This window comes from Bombus vosnesenskii, unplaced genomic scaffold (assembly GCF_011952255.1).
Source record: "Bombus vosnesenskii isolate JDL3184/JDL3185 unplaced genomic scaffold, Bvos_JDL3184-5_v1.1 scf7180000013358, whole genome shotgun sequence".
Taxonomy (NCBI): domain Eukaryota; kingdom Metazoa; phylum Arthropoda; class Insecta; order Hymenoptera; family Apidae; genus Bombus; species Bombus vosnesenskii.
This window is the reverse complement of record NW_022882992.1, coordinates 467,168-484,154: the sequence shown is the minus strand read 5'-3', so window position 1 is coordinate 484,154 and position 16,987 is coordinate 467,168. Positions and strand designations below refer to the sequence as shown.

General features: G+C 32.6%; 2 protein-coding genes across 3 annotated transcripts in view; one reads left to right on the top strand and one right to left on the bottom strand.

Moving 5' to 3' along the window:
• Positions 1 to 8,158, top strand: part of LOC117237151 (UBA-like domain-containing protein 2) — a 91,456-nt gene extending 83,298 nt beyond the window's left edge. Inside the window, exons 3-5 of one of the 2 annotated variants that reach the window (XM_033500835.1) lie at positions 244 to 337; positions 3,584 to 3,705; positions 6,326 to 6,421. In XM_033500835.1, coding sequence (XP_033356726.1) covers positions 244 to 337; positions 3,584 to 3,663 — 174 coding nt within the window. In that variant the 3' untranslated portion in view covers positions 3,664 to 3,705; positions 6,326 to 6,421. Of the gene's footprint in view, positions 1 to 243; positions 338 to 3,583; positions 3,706 to 6,325 lie in introns of both variants that reach the window. The other variant, XM_033500833.1, reaches the window with a different exon arrangement.
• Positions 8,159 to 8,993: 835 nt separating this feature from the next.
• LOC117237150 (1-phosphatidylinositol 3-phosphate 5-kinase) lies at positions 8,994 to 16,595 on the bottom strand. The gene is made up of 14 exons (XM_033500832.1): positions 16,481 to 16,595; positions 16,094 to 16,308; positions 15,818 to 16,007; positions 15,508 to 15,745; positions 15,206 to 15,412; positions 14,919 to 15,133; positions 14,517 to 14,859; positions 14,093 to 14,453; positions 13,752 to 14,022; positions 10,962 to 13,665; positions 10,315 to 10,865; positions 9,877 to 10,209; positions 9,631 to 9,792; positions 8,994 to 9,559 (listed from the first exon to the last, which is right to left on the bottom strand). Exons 1-14 carry the CDS (start codon positions 16,593 to 16,595, stop codon positions 9,363 to 9,365), a joined length of 6,102 nt encoding a protein of 2,033 aa, XP_033356723.1. The 3' UTR covers positions 8,994 to 9,362.
• Between the last annotated feature and the right edge of the window lie 392 nt (positions 16,596 to 16,987).

The window sequence follows — 16,987 nt, the reverse complement described above, 5'->3', positions numbered from 1 at the left end:
ACCTGTATCCTCTTAGGCCTTGTAGCGAAACACGCGAAAGAGGTTGATTGTAGGTATCGATCTTTAAATGAAGAATCTATGTTTATGACCACGCAGACATGCGCCCTAGTCTCGACCTAAATAATCATGCACGCAACGTTCCAGGAACGTAAACAAACACATGCAGCTACCGTAATATAAGACGGCTGTATCGATGGCGTTATCGAAACACGTAATCATTACAAAAATACGTTTCTTTTGTAGATAACGCCATGCAACACCCCGGCCACACCACCAAATTTCCCTGACGCGCTTTTGGCGTTCTCCAAAATGTCCGCAGGCGACAAAACTCCATCAGGTGAGTTTTGCTTTGCGTTATTTATTTACTTATATTTATTATGCATATATATTATTTATATTTATTTATATTATTTATATTTACTTTACATTGGACATGGTGTCACCGAACTGTTAGTACAAGCTGAAAGGATGGAAAATCTATATTAAAAAATAAGTCGAAAACGTGGGGTGACACTGTTTCGTATGGAGCTTCATTTTCGAAAAAATCGAGTTTGAAAATCAAGTATGCTTGAATGTGGCTAATACCGGACTAGACGGAAATAAATAATCAATAGCAGGACATTTTAGATGCGAAATTAAGTCGAAACTGTAGAATAAATTTTCCTCATGAGACTCTTTGTTCCCGAGAAAAATATAAAGATCATAGACGTGTACTAAATCATAGACCAGTTCTTAACTAAGCATATTAATATCCCTATTTTCTTGAAAATGAAGCCTTATAGGATACAATTTCGTTGTATGTTTCTCACTTATTTTCGCATTTAGAACAACCTCCTACCGATTATTTATTTATATCCAGTCGATAATTAATTAATTAATTATCAAGTGACAAACCTGACGCGTTTGCGTTCATATGCTAGCCAGCACTAGTCTTACTACTTTGAACAACAGGAGAAAAGTATATAATGTTTCATTTGTACATAAAGCATATGGCCTAATGACCTGTCCTGACATTATAGAGAAATTTAAACTTAATGTTCCATCGAAAAACTTACGTCATCCTGAGCTATTGCGAGTTGAACGTCGTCGTACATTGTACGGTTATTTTAGCCGCCTCAACCTTATGATACTACATGCCAATAGTGCATATATTATACATCCACTGATCTTTATTCTGCAACCATCTCGCTTACTTAAATTCCAACGATCTCCTATATCGCTACAGATCTTGTCTGTCTCCTTGTTTTTGTTCTTATTCTGGTAGTTGGCAATTCTTGACACTATGTTCTATTTAAAAATACTTAGCTATTTTTTCTTAATCGCACATTAGCCAGAACCGATCCTAGCTATTAAGTACATAATAACTATAATTATTAATTGATTACTCACTTACTCGTGCATCTTTCCTCTTTTGTATTGCTAATGAGTTTTCTTGTCACACACACATACAACAAATGGAATAAAACAAAATAAATGTTCAAACTCGATTTTCTCGAGAATAAAATCTCGGACAAAAAATATCACTCTACACTTTCGATTTGTTTCTTCATGTAAATTCGCTTTTTGCGGCTTGTACCGCCAATTCTGTAACAGCCTGTATATTTATTTTATATACAGGATATCTCAGCTAAATGAGATCGTCTATATATTTACGACTGCGTAAAAAAACTTCTCAGGACAAAGTTAAGCTACCTCAAGGGGCATATGTAACGGTGGAAAGAATTTTTTTCTCTAGTTTACTTCTTTAGGAGATTTTAATATATATATATATTTTTTTTACTTTCTTATATACATACCATGTACTTTTTTACACCAGTTGACATGATTTTTCATTCTCTGTACAAAAGTATCGAAAAAGGTATGTCGGGAAATGCACAGTTTAAAAGATATTTCGATTTTAATTCCGTTAAAATGTACTGTATGAAAGACCAGGAAAACATAAACAGAAGAATATTCGCGCCTTTTCTTCTCTCTCATACGCCGAACTTTACAAAATTCAAGTTACGATATCTTTCGAAGTAAGCATTTTCAGACACGAGAACCTTTAATACTTTTGTATAGAGAATAAAAAATCACATCCGCCGCTGTAAAAAAAATATATAGAGATGTATATAAAAATATACCGCTACGCTTGAGATCTCGTGGAGAAATGACCTCGAGAAAAAATTATTTTAACCCATTACACGTGCTTCTTGAAACAGTTTAATTTGGTTTTATTTATTTTATTTTCTGTTAATCTAACTTAGCCCGAGAAGCTTTTTCATACAATCGTAAATAAGACAGACATCTAGGTGATTCCATTTGACTGAGACAACCTATATTATTTATTTTTTCTTTCTTTTTTACGATGTATTTATACCTAATAAATGACTTTTCAATGTCGAAAAATTGTTTAGATATTTGTAATTTCGTATAATCTTTAGAAGTACAATGACGTTATTAGATAGAATGCGGGTTTTTATGCAAATTCAATAGTTTTATCAAGCTGATTAAAAAAATGAAACCTAAACAAAAATTTGTCTCACCTACTAAATATTGCAACGTGTGCTTTGCTTTGTATATCTGATGCATTTTTTCATATTTCGCGCATTCTGTAAATTTTTCTTTAATAAGCTATTAAGATACAGTTGTGTGCAGAAATTTTCAGTCAACTTTGAACTTTTCGCTTCACACCCCAAAAGTGATGTCGTACGAAATTTTAACTGATATTACGTAACAATATATTGCATAACAATGTTTATTTGTCACGTTGCTTCCTTATATTTCCCATGCCCCCTCTATCCAATTATTATTAGTTACAATTCGTTTTGATATTAATTTTACAATCAGAAGAATATGCCACTATAATAATGAGATAGACCTCTAATTTTAGCTTCCTGTTTATATTGTAAAACCGTGCAACATTTTAAACAGTTCCTCCGCAAACACAACACGAAAATGCATTGCCATTTTTCTCTGAATCACGTTTTATGTTCGTTATGTTATTTTCCTTCCGGCGCGAGAATAGTTTTCAACTGCATTGCGCATACTAATCAATTTATATGGATGGAAGGGTGCATTCCTATACTTTGTAAGTCTTGGACGTTATTTCGTAACTGCGCTCTTATGATCCTTCGTGTCTAGCTTAAAATTGCATAAATTATCACGCGATTACGATTTCCAAGAATTTTATTATCTATCGACCTTTTTTAGCTCTGTTTATGCAGAAAAATTTTTATACGATTAAGATACCAAACAATACGTTTTATTTAATTGATGTTGCATTAACGCAACATTTCATTTATCATTTTTTTCAACCAATTTATATCATTGAATTTTATTTCTTTCAAACGCTAAACAACATACACTTCGCTTATCATCCAGCCAATCTACGTTAGAGGAATCTTACTTTTCTAATTCCGTTTTACTATTGCAAAAAAGGAATTCCAAATATTCCTCTCTTCCGATATCTTTCTCGTCGCTGTTTCTTTTCCTGTCCAGATTTTTTCATTCCATTGACTCATTCTTAAAGATTCATTCTATAAAATTCGGAGCTGCTCGAACATCTACAGCAGCATAATAAATTATTTTTCCTTTTTTCCAGATCACAGAAATTCTCTTCGCGTATTATCTGATTTATGTAGCGATCTTCCACGCAAAATATTTTACGCTGCGTTTACGTAACTTTTATGCGTTATTTCATTACTCGATCTTTAACGAGTTAAGGTAACATCTAAATATCTGTATATTAATTAGAAAATATTAAAATGTATATCAATGTATATGTTATATCTAATAATGCAACGTACAAAAATATATAATTAATATAATCCAAAGCATCTACAAACTTTGGAAGAGACGTTAACGTTGACACTGCTAATTCTGATTTAGCATGCTATTATGTAACAAGTTTAATACGCTTATGAAATGTGGCAATTTTCTACGAGGACAATTTATGTCCTACGGAATCTTAGATGGTATTAAGCGTAAGCACTTGAGACTTGTCAATGTTATGCAATTCTAAGAAGCATTTTATTCAGTTCTGTAAGAAATATATACCGTGGTGAGAGATAAAAGTATTCGTACAGTCGATTTATTGCAGAAATAGAAAAAGATGTTATTGACTTTATGGGAGCAATCGATGTGCACGTTATATTTTGCACCAATGTTTCATAGTCGTTGCGGTCTACTTCTTCGTGAAAGAACATGTTATTGTATCTTACGTATCTACGGTCATTCGCAGTAATAAATACACAGGAGCAAAAGTTAATCCATGAACGCCACGTAACATCGAGAAACGTCTTCGTTAAATTACACTTTTATAAATTGAAATTAGAAACACAAATGGCGTGAATCACGAGGGGGTCACGCCTTTTTCTTCACCATCAGGCGGCGTGATCCACCGGTGGTCCACGCCGTCAGATAGAAGCGCAGATTGTGGCACAGCGGTGGCTCACGCCAGGTTCAACGTGTTAATTACAATACAGATATCAATTAATAGCATCGTATCTTGTCCCGACGAAATGTTACAACCACGTGTGAATTTTATTTCATTATCTTTTTGTATTTTTGTATATTTTTCTACTTATTATTTCTTTGCATTTTTCTATTTATTGCTTTCTTGTATATTTATCCCCCTTCATATTTTCATTTAAATTGTACGAATACCTTCCTTCCTCGCTGTACGTTTACTACAGCACATATTACTATTTACATGAAGTAATTTATTATAAAGTAATTGAGAAATTTGCAAATCTGTAACATAATCTGGATAACATAAATTAAACTTGTTTATTTCAATCACGGAGATCGCATGCTTTTCGTGCTTCATCCTTTTCGTAAAAACAAAGTATTATTATTTTCCATGATTCGATTATTTATTTCGAAGATAATTTTTTAAAGGGCTCGTAAAAATTATTCCATGCGCTATTAATTAACAGCAGCAATTTATCAGGATGCGATAAATTATTGTCTGTTTGAAAACAATTGATTCACGGAACTTCGCTGACTGAGGGTTTTCTTACTCCAAGTCCATCAAGTCCACAAATATCTTTATCGCCTTTCTTTAATCCATTAAGGGCTAAGTAGTAAAATAACGAACAAAAGTTGCGGAAACGCGTAACGTTATCGCAAGGTATACAGAACGTAACTTACGTATTGTTTCAACTTCGTAAAAAGAAGAAAAAACGGATACTTTACAGAAGCCCGCTATGCAAGTCAGAAACATTAAAGAAATTTTAATTATTTTCCTCTAAATATTTTAATCTCTTCGAATTTCATATCATCGAGAAGCTTGGCTAGAAGAAGAGACAATAGCGAAAAAATCTGAAGCTAATTGTTGGAATTTATGTCATAGAATAAATAAAGAGATGAAACCTTTGAACAGGTGCTTATAGGAATCGAAAGATTACAAAAAATGTAATAGACTTCAATCATGTGAATTGACCAAAAAAGAATGACAGATGATATATTGGATAGAGGCAACGGTGACTCTTAATTGACCAATATTCTTTGAATATTTTCATTGCGCGTTCCAGACAGCGTTTAATGAGTCAAACTCTCCGTTACTTTTAACGCGAGACATTCTCATAAACAGTGAAGAAAAATTAGCGAGCTCCTAGAACAGCGATTTCCTAGGCATTCTATACCTTTTCTCGAAAGAATCACAGTGAGAAATACTCACGACACGTTACAAAAGAAAATACAGCGGAATGTGCTATAGATAGAATGGACTAATTAGTTCTAGAATATTGTTCGTTGTAGTTAAAAGTCTTACAGATTTCTCTTTAGTATACGAAAAAATACATATACATGTATATTGCACGCGTATATACACCGGTCCCTGGAAGTATTTAAACACTTATCACAGAAAACATATATGTCTATTGTATGTGCTATGCAAAATAGCACATTCTTTTATATGCAAGTGCATATTTTTTTTTTTTATTTCATAGCATTGACTCATAATTTCATTAGCACTGTAATGAAACACGACTATCGTAATTACTATATTGATAGAATTTGAAACCAATCTGAGATGCGCAATAGCTCATGAAAGTATTTAATCACTCACTACACAAAAATTGTATGTGTACACATGATTGTATGTGTTATATACATAAAATTTTGTTAGTACTGTTATGAGTCATGATTATCATGATTATTGTATTGATAAAATTTGAAACCGTTCTAGAGATGTACAGTGGCTCGTGAAAGTATTTAATTACTCACCATAGAAAAATTTTATGTATATACATATGTGTTTATATATATACATGTACATGTTGTATAGAGAAATGTGAGTTAAATTGGAAGTGTAAATGATAAATTGGTTCTTCGATTGCAGGAATGTCGCCGAGCCAAAATGGATTGCATCAGAACTCGATGCAGATGGGGATGGCGACGCAACACCACGGAGGACGGTGTAGCGTGACCGGGAACACGCAACAGCAAACGCAAAGTCAACAATTGGGCCTAGGCGAGCCGCAGAGATAAAAGAGACTTGCGATTCGGCGGCCCGTGCGCAAGATCCCGAGGTCGCACGATGTGCACGTAAACGGTGTTTAAAAACAGGAGGCAATGGTTTATAAAAGATCGACTGACTCGCCAGTGTTACACGCTGCGTAACCACGAGAGCGATTTATTAGCCGAGATTCACGCGCTCGTATCTCCTCATCCCTAGAAGAAGGACGCATGATATTCCTGCAAAGAAAACAAACAAAAAATCTCGTGCGCAAAGAAAGAAAAACGCAGATTAATCATTTAGAACGTGCACGTCTCTAGAAGAAAACAAGATCTCCCTCTGTCTCTAATAGAAAGGAATCCTCATCTCTATCCTCATTGAATTGCACGATATACGTACGTGGATCTCTAGAGTAGCCGATGCGACCCTCGTTTATTCTTGTTATTCTTTGATATATACATATATATGGTGTACATCGAAACACAACACGTCGATCACGGTCGAGCCTCTTCAGGACCTCTCGAAAAGAAACAAAAAAAAAGCTCTTCTCTTCTTCCGTCGGATTATTCTGGTGATACGAGTAAGAGAGGAGGGAAGGGGGAAGAAAGAAGGGAAAAAGAAAACACACGGAGAAGAAGGAAGAACACGAGAACGGAAGTTGCAAAGACTATTTTTTATTTTTTTCTTTCTCATTTCCTTTTCAAACGTGCTGCTGGGACGGTAGTTCCTATGGTTATGAAAGACAGCGATACTCTCCTTAGCGTTTATGAAATTAGTATGCGTCCAGAATGCCGCTTGATGTAAATGAGTAGCGAGAAGCCTCCTCCACCGTCCCGAGTATCTTCCTTGTTGTTTCTCGATTTACAGACTCGCGGCTAGATAGGAAACATTTGCGGTTCGTGGGCCGCGGAAGTCAATGAGAAATCGAATACCACTTCCACACCATAGTACAAAAAATTGCCGGCACTGGATAGCGCTTAGCGATGAATGTTAGCTTATGTTTATTTTATTTCCTTTTCTTTCTCCTTTTTTTCTCTTTCTTTGGTAGTCGAACAAGATACATCGTGAATGTAATTCGATTCCGGTTGACTATGAGTTGAAAAAAGGTTATTGTACTCGTATTTCTTGTCGTCTGTTTTGTTTTTGACGACGATCGAATTTAATACAGAGACTTTTATGTAAAATCCGATCATTGTCGGCATTGTTTTATAATGATAGTAATAATATAAAATGTCTAACGAAAGGTTGAAAAAGAAAAAAAAAGAATTGTTCATGCTCAACGCGACAAGAGCAATGAATAGAAACACGAGGCTAATATTATAGTGAATGCGAAATTACGACGAATTATTATGTAAAAAATTGTAAAAAGAAATTTACTGATTATGTAATGTCCACTAAGTATTTATGTAAAGTTACTCGAAGAATTATATATGTATACATTTCTTAGAACGTCGTTTACACGAGAATATCACTTGCTCAGATAGTATATCCAGTGTAGGTCATTTTTGTTCTACGAGGAAAAAGGCAGTGGAGCCATATTAGCTGAGCTGTTTCATCGTCAATTGAATTTATAAATAGGAATACAAATAGGAATTTCGTACTACTTCACATGTGAAATGATTTGATCCTAGAGTTCGTGTTATTCGCAGAAATTCTTGTACAACAGCTTATTGTAATTTACCTAACCAGTATATAATAAAACTGTTTTCCATTTCAGTCAATCATTCTTACATAGATATCGGTAACATATATCTAAAGTTTAGTTTCATTTTCGCTCCGAACAATCTTTTTTTCACAATAGTTTACTTAATCGCGCGATGCATCTACTATCGATTCGTATTTAATTTCAAACAAATGAAAGACATTTTATTATCCCTCTCTGAATAAACATATAGAATGTTGAAATACATCAGCCAGTTGCAGATTTCTTACTTACAGTAATTAATAAAGTCATAGTCTCGAAAGATACAAGGGACATTATGATCAGTATAATCTAATTTTTAAAGATGGAATAGTTCAAGTATTCGAGTTTCGCTGCAGCTTCATCATTATGCATTCATTTATGTAAATATGGTAGAAATGATGTTATGCGAAAATTGAGTATGAGATGTTTTTCTGTAAGGTATACGCTTTAATGTCTTTTTTTTTTGTGTTTGTAATGTGTAGATCAGTGTTGTATAATGTATTATAGTTTATACGTTATTATATTTTTCTTTTGTGACCTGATCATAAGATATATACGGTATATTAAAATTATGTATTGGTATGACAAGATATCTTTTTTAGAAAAATTTTGTTCATTTTAAATACATAGAAATTTTGAAACACTGATCTAAACTATTATGAAAATATTATTATGTTATGAAACTCTTATTATTACTAAAATTATTATTATTGTTTATTTGACTATCAATGATAATAAATAATGTTTATGTACATAATTTTGAAAATTGATCTAAATAAAACATTAATAATGGTGCTTTCATAGACTTTTATATAATTTTACGTAATTCTCATTCACGCCCTTTGTGCTTCGAACTTGGAAAGACAATTCGCTTGGTAATTTTAATATTAACGTATTATGTACATGTAATACAATGATCAATATATTAATAAATCCAAATACAAGCGACATAATTTAAATGTTACATCGCTATATAAATTATGAGATTAAAACTGTACAATGAGACTTTCCATTACAATAATGGTAACATATTTTTATCACTTTTCCATTACAAAATATCGTAATGTCGACTAGTAAAAACAAAATTCTATAAATTATTAATATCCAATTACGTATCTTTATATGTAACACTGTTTGTTACATTTATGTCAGCTGCATAGAAAATATATATACAATATGTTTAGTATACCGTATTTGTGAAAAATTGGAAATCTCACTATGTGAAAGTCATATTTATCATGTTTCTACTCCTCTACCTAAACCAGACCACCTGTCCGGTACAGGTAAGAAATATCGGTGCATAGCGGCTATGAAACGAGCTCGATATTCTTCTGGTGATATTATTGTTGGCAATTTTCCCTGGCCACCTAGTATGCCCGTTTTCTTCACCATTGTTTCTAACTTCTTGTCCCAAGTAAACGTTCGTATATAATCTGTAATTATAATAATAGTTCCAAGATATCTTGTATCTAGAAATATTACATTCATAATTCTCTAAACTTACCTATTATACCTAGGACGAGTTCATCTGAATTTGGTTCTAAACCTACTAATAGTGAATAATCCATCACAGAATTATCAGCCAGGAATTTTGTGTCTTGTTCAATAGCTCTATTTAAAACCGCTTTGGAATGTGATCTGATATAGAGCGGCGAATCGCAGCTCACTAGAAATATATCCTATATGTATTTGACTGAGAAATTTTTATACATATATCTATATAAAATGATATTAGCACAACACCACTTACTATTCAATAAATTTTCATCGAGCAATACAAGTTCTCCTTCGTGACACGTATCATCAGGATTTACAAGACGATTTCTCACTGATCCCTTCAAATCAAATTTGTCTGTTATCGTTCTCTTGTAAAATAAGTTCTCCATCACTAATACACTAGTTCGAAGTGCTGCATTTGTTGTATTGTTTTTAAAAGATACTCTGTAAACGCCGACTATCTTTCCTAACAATGTCGGCTGCTTAGTCTGTTGACATTTTTCCATATAGGAAAAGTAATTTGGTGCAAAATCAAGAAATATTTGCATTTCTAGTCTAGACATCTCTTTTATAATAAACCTATCGTCTGTAACAAATTATATATCGATCAAGAAAATTAATACATAGAGAAGTTTATTTCGTACTTCATTACGTAACGTAAAAGTATACGTATATTCATATAATATTATACCTCGACTTTTGCAGAAACTGCTTCCGCTTTTTCCACCTCTTGCAGCCCATTGTACACTTCGACATAAACTTCTTGTAAAACCATCCTCTCCACACGGTAAAGCATTTTCTCTAAAAGCAGCAAATTGTGCAGCGAAATATATTCTACAATAGAAATTTGTCGTTGCGTCGTTAAATTGAACTTCGATGTAATTTTGTTGTTTTGTTGTTTTCTTGTCCTCATCTGTGTCTGTTGTTGTTGATGGATTTTGTATGCTAGAATCCGTATTTGAAATAGTTTTATCAGAGTCTAAGGGACTTGCAGGATTTGGGCTATTTCCTCGGAAAAATGACAAAACAGATGGCCGCTTAAATTCTCCAGATTGGATCACATCAGGAAGATTCTCTTTATTTTCGGGGAATTTACGCTTATTCAAGGGACTGGGATTTAAATCAGGTCCTTTCGTCGTACGCATTAATTCCTGAAGTACATGTTTATAGTCATGTGAATCAAGTGCATATGCGATTATAGATGAAGGCTCTGATTCATATACCACTATAGGTACAACTGATCTGTAAAACAAAGATATTTTAGAATATTAACTAATTATGTATAATTATTTTCTAACGTACTAAATATGTAGAAATGTTTTAATATAATCAACAAACCCAAGAGGAAGTAAATGATGTTCTAAAGTTCCTAAAGGATTTACTATCGGCTGAGTAACAGGAACGGAAGGTAATAGTTGTGATAGAATAGTCTTTTTCTTTTTCTTTTTATCTGGCATGTCATCAAAAGTAATAGGCAAAACATCAGAATGTGATCTTTGATGCATTTTTGGAGATTCTTGAATGATAACAATGTCTTCAGGATTATTATTTTCTAAGACTTCGTTGTCTGAATTTTCTAAACCTTCCATTCCTTGTAAGTCATTTTGTGCAGCAGCAATGGCATCAACAGCATTATAGTCCGCTGACATAGGACTTAAATCTTCTAACTGCGATTCTGATGCAGTATCTTCTGTTATATATCCATCTGTATCAATTATACTATTACTTCCAGTCGTCAACGATCGTTCAGTAAACCGTCTTGGTCTTTCATCCTTCTTTTTAACGGACATTTCCAAGATATTTGCATTCCAAGTAAATACAACTTCTGATATTATTCGTTTGAGGATTACTATTCCATCTTCAATTCTAAACATTAGAGCTTGAACCTGCTTTTCAGATACTTTTCCTTCAAGTTTTTTGTTCTCTAAAGTGGGGGACGTCAATTTCAATTGAATTTCTTCAATTTTATTTTTGAAATACTGTTGATCCTTAGATAGCTGCTGTTTAACAGCATTTAAAATATCTATATCAGTTTGTAAAGTTGTCAATTTTTCTCGTATACAAGAAAAAACTTCGTCTCCTTTCAATGCTATACTTTTCATCTCTTCTATCACATCTGCATGTTGTTTTGGATCATACATAATATTTATCACCGGAGGTGGAAGTGAAATCTCCCATTGCGATATTTTTGTGTATTTAAACACAGCTAACATATTTTTCTTTGTGAAATATTGATAATGATCATGATGAAGTGAGTGTTGACAAGTATCTGTTCCGCGTCTGGTGTACGCGCTTCCATGAAACCGTAGTTCCAAATACTTTGCAAAAGATAAAGACCAAGTATCATCCGACATTGGAACTACTGGTGAAACGCTTTTACATTTCATACATTTGCTCCACATTAAAATTTGATTTGCATTCTCTTGAGAAAATGGATCGGTGCTCATTTCACTTAAACTAATATATATACATCCGCCGTCGTGTGCAAATCGTCGGATATGATGAGCGATTTGTGCTCGACATGCTTGAGCAGGACATTTATATTCAGATGTTAAACAATAACGTTCCAAGAAACGTCCAAGCGCAATATCATTTCTTCCATATAAATCCATATTAACTACCCAAGGATTTACGCAAAATGCTGGTGTATCACTATTACCAGTATGTGAGAAACTACAAAATAACACAGATAAACGTTGATGACTAGCAGGATCTAAACAATCGGGCCACATAGGAGGTTGTTCAGTTACTTCTGATTGTACCAGAATTTGTTTATCCGATAAAACATTATTCGTTGGATATAAGCGACTACCACATGCTCTAAAATTGGCTAATAAAGCTTGTACCTTTCGGCTATCCACATCTGTAGTTAATCTCGCTTGAACAAATGGATGTTGTGGTTTTAATTTTAAATTCATTAATGGGTTTTCAATTACAGACTGTTCTGTAAATACATTACCCGTTTTAATTTCTTTTACTTTATCCATAAATTGTACAGAATAAAAGATTTCTCTCGGGAAAAAACTTCGCAATATACAATTTCTTCCTGTCTCAGTTTCTAAATAAGGAACAGAAAATTTTAAATAAGGCGATACACTTAATATAGTGCCTTCTAATGCTTTCTTAAATTTATTTAATAATGGTAAATCGGCAACGCTCAAATGTTGTCCATTTGGACTAGTTTGACTAAAGACATCTTCTTCATCTTCATTTAAGTATTGATGAAGAGGATCACTACGATCGCTAATAGATTCACCATAAATACGTTTTTCTTCTGAGACAACTTTATCTTTTATTTTTGATTTTTCAACTTCTTCTTTAATATTTTTATTCACTTTTATCGTAGTCTTTCCACCAAATAATTCCACTGTACTATTTGTATCTTGCTTGCCATCTATATCAAGATTGGAACTATTATTTAAATTATCATTATTTGTTTTACTTGTTAGGCAATTCCCTGCAGCTTTTTCGTCAATTACAGAAGATTTTGTTTTGGGTTTAAATAATTTTAAAGTATCATAAGGATCAATATCTTCAGATAATATAGAAGATATTTGTTTAATGGAGTTTGAAGACAACATATTCTCAGTCTGATATGAAACTATGTCTTTTATTGGTGTACCTTCATTTAATGAAAGTTCTAGTTCTAGACATAGTTTATCACTTGATACACTTCCAGAATCTTCTTGAACTTCTGATACCTTTAAAATTTCCTGATTCTCTATATACTCTTTGCAATGACCCAATAACAAATCATTTTCTTCACTAACTTTAGCATGTAATATTTTATTGGTTTCTTGAAAATCTTTGAAATCTTTGCACGTTTCATCCAAAAATGGATTATCTTTAGGCGATGGTGGTCTTGCAAATTCATCCATAAGAAATGACTTTTCAAGACGCCAAGAATAAGCAGCAAAGATCATCATTGAAGTCACATTCTTTACTTTTTTTAATTCTGTTTGAGAACCACCTCGTAACAAGATTGTAGCTCCTAAGTGTGGATTTGCACATCCCTCAAAGTACATTAACGTTTTAATACCATCTAGAAAAAAGGAAACAAGATATTAAGGTTTAGTTTACTAAAGAAAAATTTAATAGAGAGAAAAATTGTAATGTTTTATTACTCACTTTTATCATTTGAAAAGTTTCGCAAATAAAATTTTTTACATGTACCAAGCATATACCTTGCACTTATGTGTGCATCAATAGTATTCACAATATTAGCACCTGTACACCGTGCAATCCTTTCAAGAACACTGAGTTTTACATTCAAAACAAGTGTTACTCCACATTCTCTGAGTCTATCTTGTGCTAATCTTGAAACAGAACGATGTACTAGTACAACATCTGGTCCAAGTGCGGTAATCCTAGCAACTGTGTGACCCAAATATTCGTTTTCCTACAAAACAATGTTTTTCTGATATATTTATGATGTGAAAATAATAGTATTATTGAATTTTTCTTCATACTTGTAACATCACAGGTTCTAAACTTAATAATTTTCCTTCTACGCGTTGATACATGAGTCCACACTGAAGTAATAAAATTTTTGGATGAGCTATCATTGCGTTCATTCCTCTGTGTGCAACATTTTTCGTACAAACTACACCAGACACAATTTCACAATCATCTCTACTTCCGCCAGGACATTTTTTTATTTGTACATATTGTCGAATATCCAAATCATCCACATTATGATTTAAATCTGGTCTAACAAAATCAATAATTTGGTGGGCGATGGGGAGTATTACTTCTGACCAACTTTGTGATAAACCTTCTTTATTAAGAAGTTGCTTAATTAGTGAATCTTCATGTTGCTTGTACGCAGATCTATAATTAAGTATATTTAAATATAATTGTTATTATCATTGTTAATATATATTTGATACTCACGTTAGACATTCATATGCATGTAGTTCTCCAAACACGGTTCGCAAATTTGTTGGTTTATGCCAACCGTTCTTTTCTTTAAATTCTTGTACTTGTAGTGTATCATTTAAAAGATCATCAGCAATCTTAAAATTACATTTATGCGATTTTACTGTGACTTCCTTCTGTTCAATTATACCATCACTACTATCTACAGAAATTGTAGTTAAGTCTTCCGATGTAGGTCTTTTTAATGTAACAGTAGATGCTTCTAAGTTTAAATCTAAGTAAAAACTTGAACTAGATGATGGTAAACGTCCAGTTGTTTGTTGTACTGAATTCGAAGGTTTTGTTTCACTTTCTGAATCTAAAATTTACATATATTAATAAATATACAAAATAGTTTATACAAATATTTCATATTACCAGTTGTTGAATCATGTTGTGGGATAGTTTTTACCCATGCTGGTTCTTGAGCATCACAGGTATTTTGAGTCTCAATTAATAAATCCATGCTTTGCATATTCGATAATTTGACTGGCTTAAATATAGTTGCTGTATCACTAAATATATTATCAGCAACTACTGGTTCTATAAAACCAGCTTCCAGCAATGCCTGGCCTATAGCAGTAGCTTGCACTCTATAAAATATTACATTTCAGTACTCGTTGTTCTTTTTATTATACTTTCTCTTAAATTTGTTTTAGCTTTACCGAGTAGCTGCTTTATTTTGTGCTATCATCCAATTCACTAATTCATTGGCCAGAAAGCAATTATGATAACTTTTTAGTCTAACTCTATGTGTTTGTAAGATAATTGCTTGACTAGATCTAAATAATTCTTCATAAATCATTCTCAAAGAAGCTGAATTTTGTAAGACAATAGAACGTTCCTGTGATGTTAAGTAACTAGTTGTTGGCCTGAAAATCATATTTCACAAATCTTAAATCATATTAAATTATAACATTTAGCTAGATACACTAGAGACATTAGCTAGAGACAGCTAAAAATATACCGTCCAATAGCATATTTTTCTTCCATATACCCTACACTTGGTTTCCTATAGATTGAACTTTCATCTTCTACTGATTCATTTGAACATTTCTGTGTGACAGGTGGTGAATTATTTCCATATTTAACTTGCAGGTCTTCTTGCAATGCCTTTAAATCTGCTGATAGATCGCTTCTCATGTCTGATGATTGTAAATAAGATAAAACTACTTTGCAACAATATGTACATACTCTGAGATCACCTATTACAAAAAGATTATTATTATCAAGTGCAAATAAATACAATAAAAAATAACCATTTATCATTTATATACCGGTGCATCCCATAACTTTTCCAGGAATCTGATCAGAGCAACATTTCGAACAGAATATTTGTCCACAAACACGGCAATGATGTCTTCTGCGAAAAGTTGTAAATCGTTCACCACATTCATAACACTGCTTGCTTACACTATCTGGCATCCAATAACTTCTTAGCTGAGAATCTTTGTACGAGCGTAAGTTCTATATTAAGTTAACAACATTAATATCATTAGTAATTCAAATAATTTATACTGCTTAATATTCTTAAGGCAGGTTTCATTACTTACGCTACTTTTCAAAGCTACAATATTACTAATACGTTTTAATACATTTGGTAAACTTCTTCCTTCACGAGTATCTAATGGAAAGTTCATCATACTTGAACTGTCATCTTCAGGTGATTTTTCAGTACTCTCTGACTGTTTCCAAGATTCAGAATCAGATGAGCTTTGTTCTTCATTGGTAGTAGAAGAGATTGTAGAATCATCAACATTTTGTGAACCTAACAATTAAGCATGTTTAAAGAGTTAAGCATGTATATTAATTGTTAACTTAAATATTCATTCTTTAGCTCGTATTTATAGATACTAAAATGTAAGCCACAAGTAAATTAAGTTATTCCAAGTTGTGATACTGAAGAAACTATATTGTGATACAATAATTAAATATCTTACCTTTAGTGAAGTTAAAAAATTTGGAAAATAGAGAAGCTACAACAGGTTGGCTTTCTTCAGGACTTAACGGAGCGAACTCCGTAAGTTTAGACGGTGAGTTCATATTTTTGTTCATTTTGTTCAATGCTATCTTCCAATATACATTTTTAGGATGAACTTTTCACTAGACACTGTCTTCGTATCTACGTCGATCAACGTATGCGAATAAAAGATTTTGACAGAAATGTCAGATGTTTGCGTACTTAAATCATAATACACTTACGCTTGCTACAGATGGCACTGTACACAATGTGCAAAAATTAAAAATATAGTATTACTTCACCTACATATAGGCTTGACATTTAACGTATCAACTTTATTAAAATTTGTTTATAATTCGTCATATTTTTGAGAAAATAATTAGAAAAATAGAACGGTAGAAAATTATTTTAATTACTAAGTATTGTAAAAAGCACTATACTTTGGATATTTTATATATTTTTTCATATTATGTGCATTCTGTGCAAT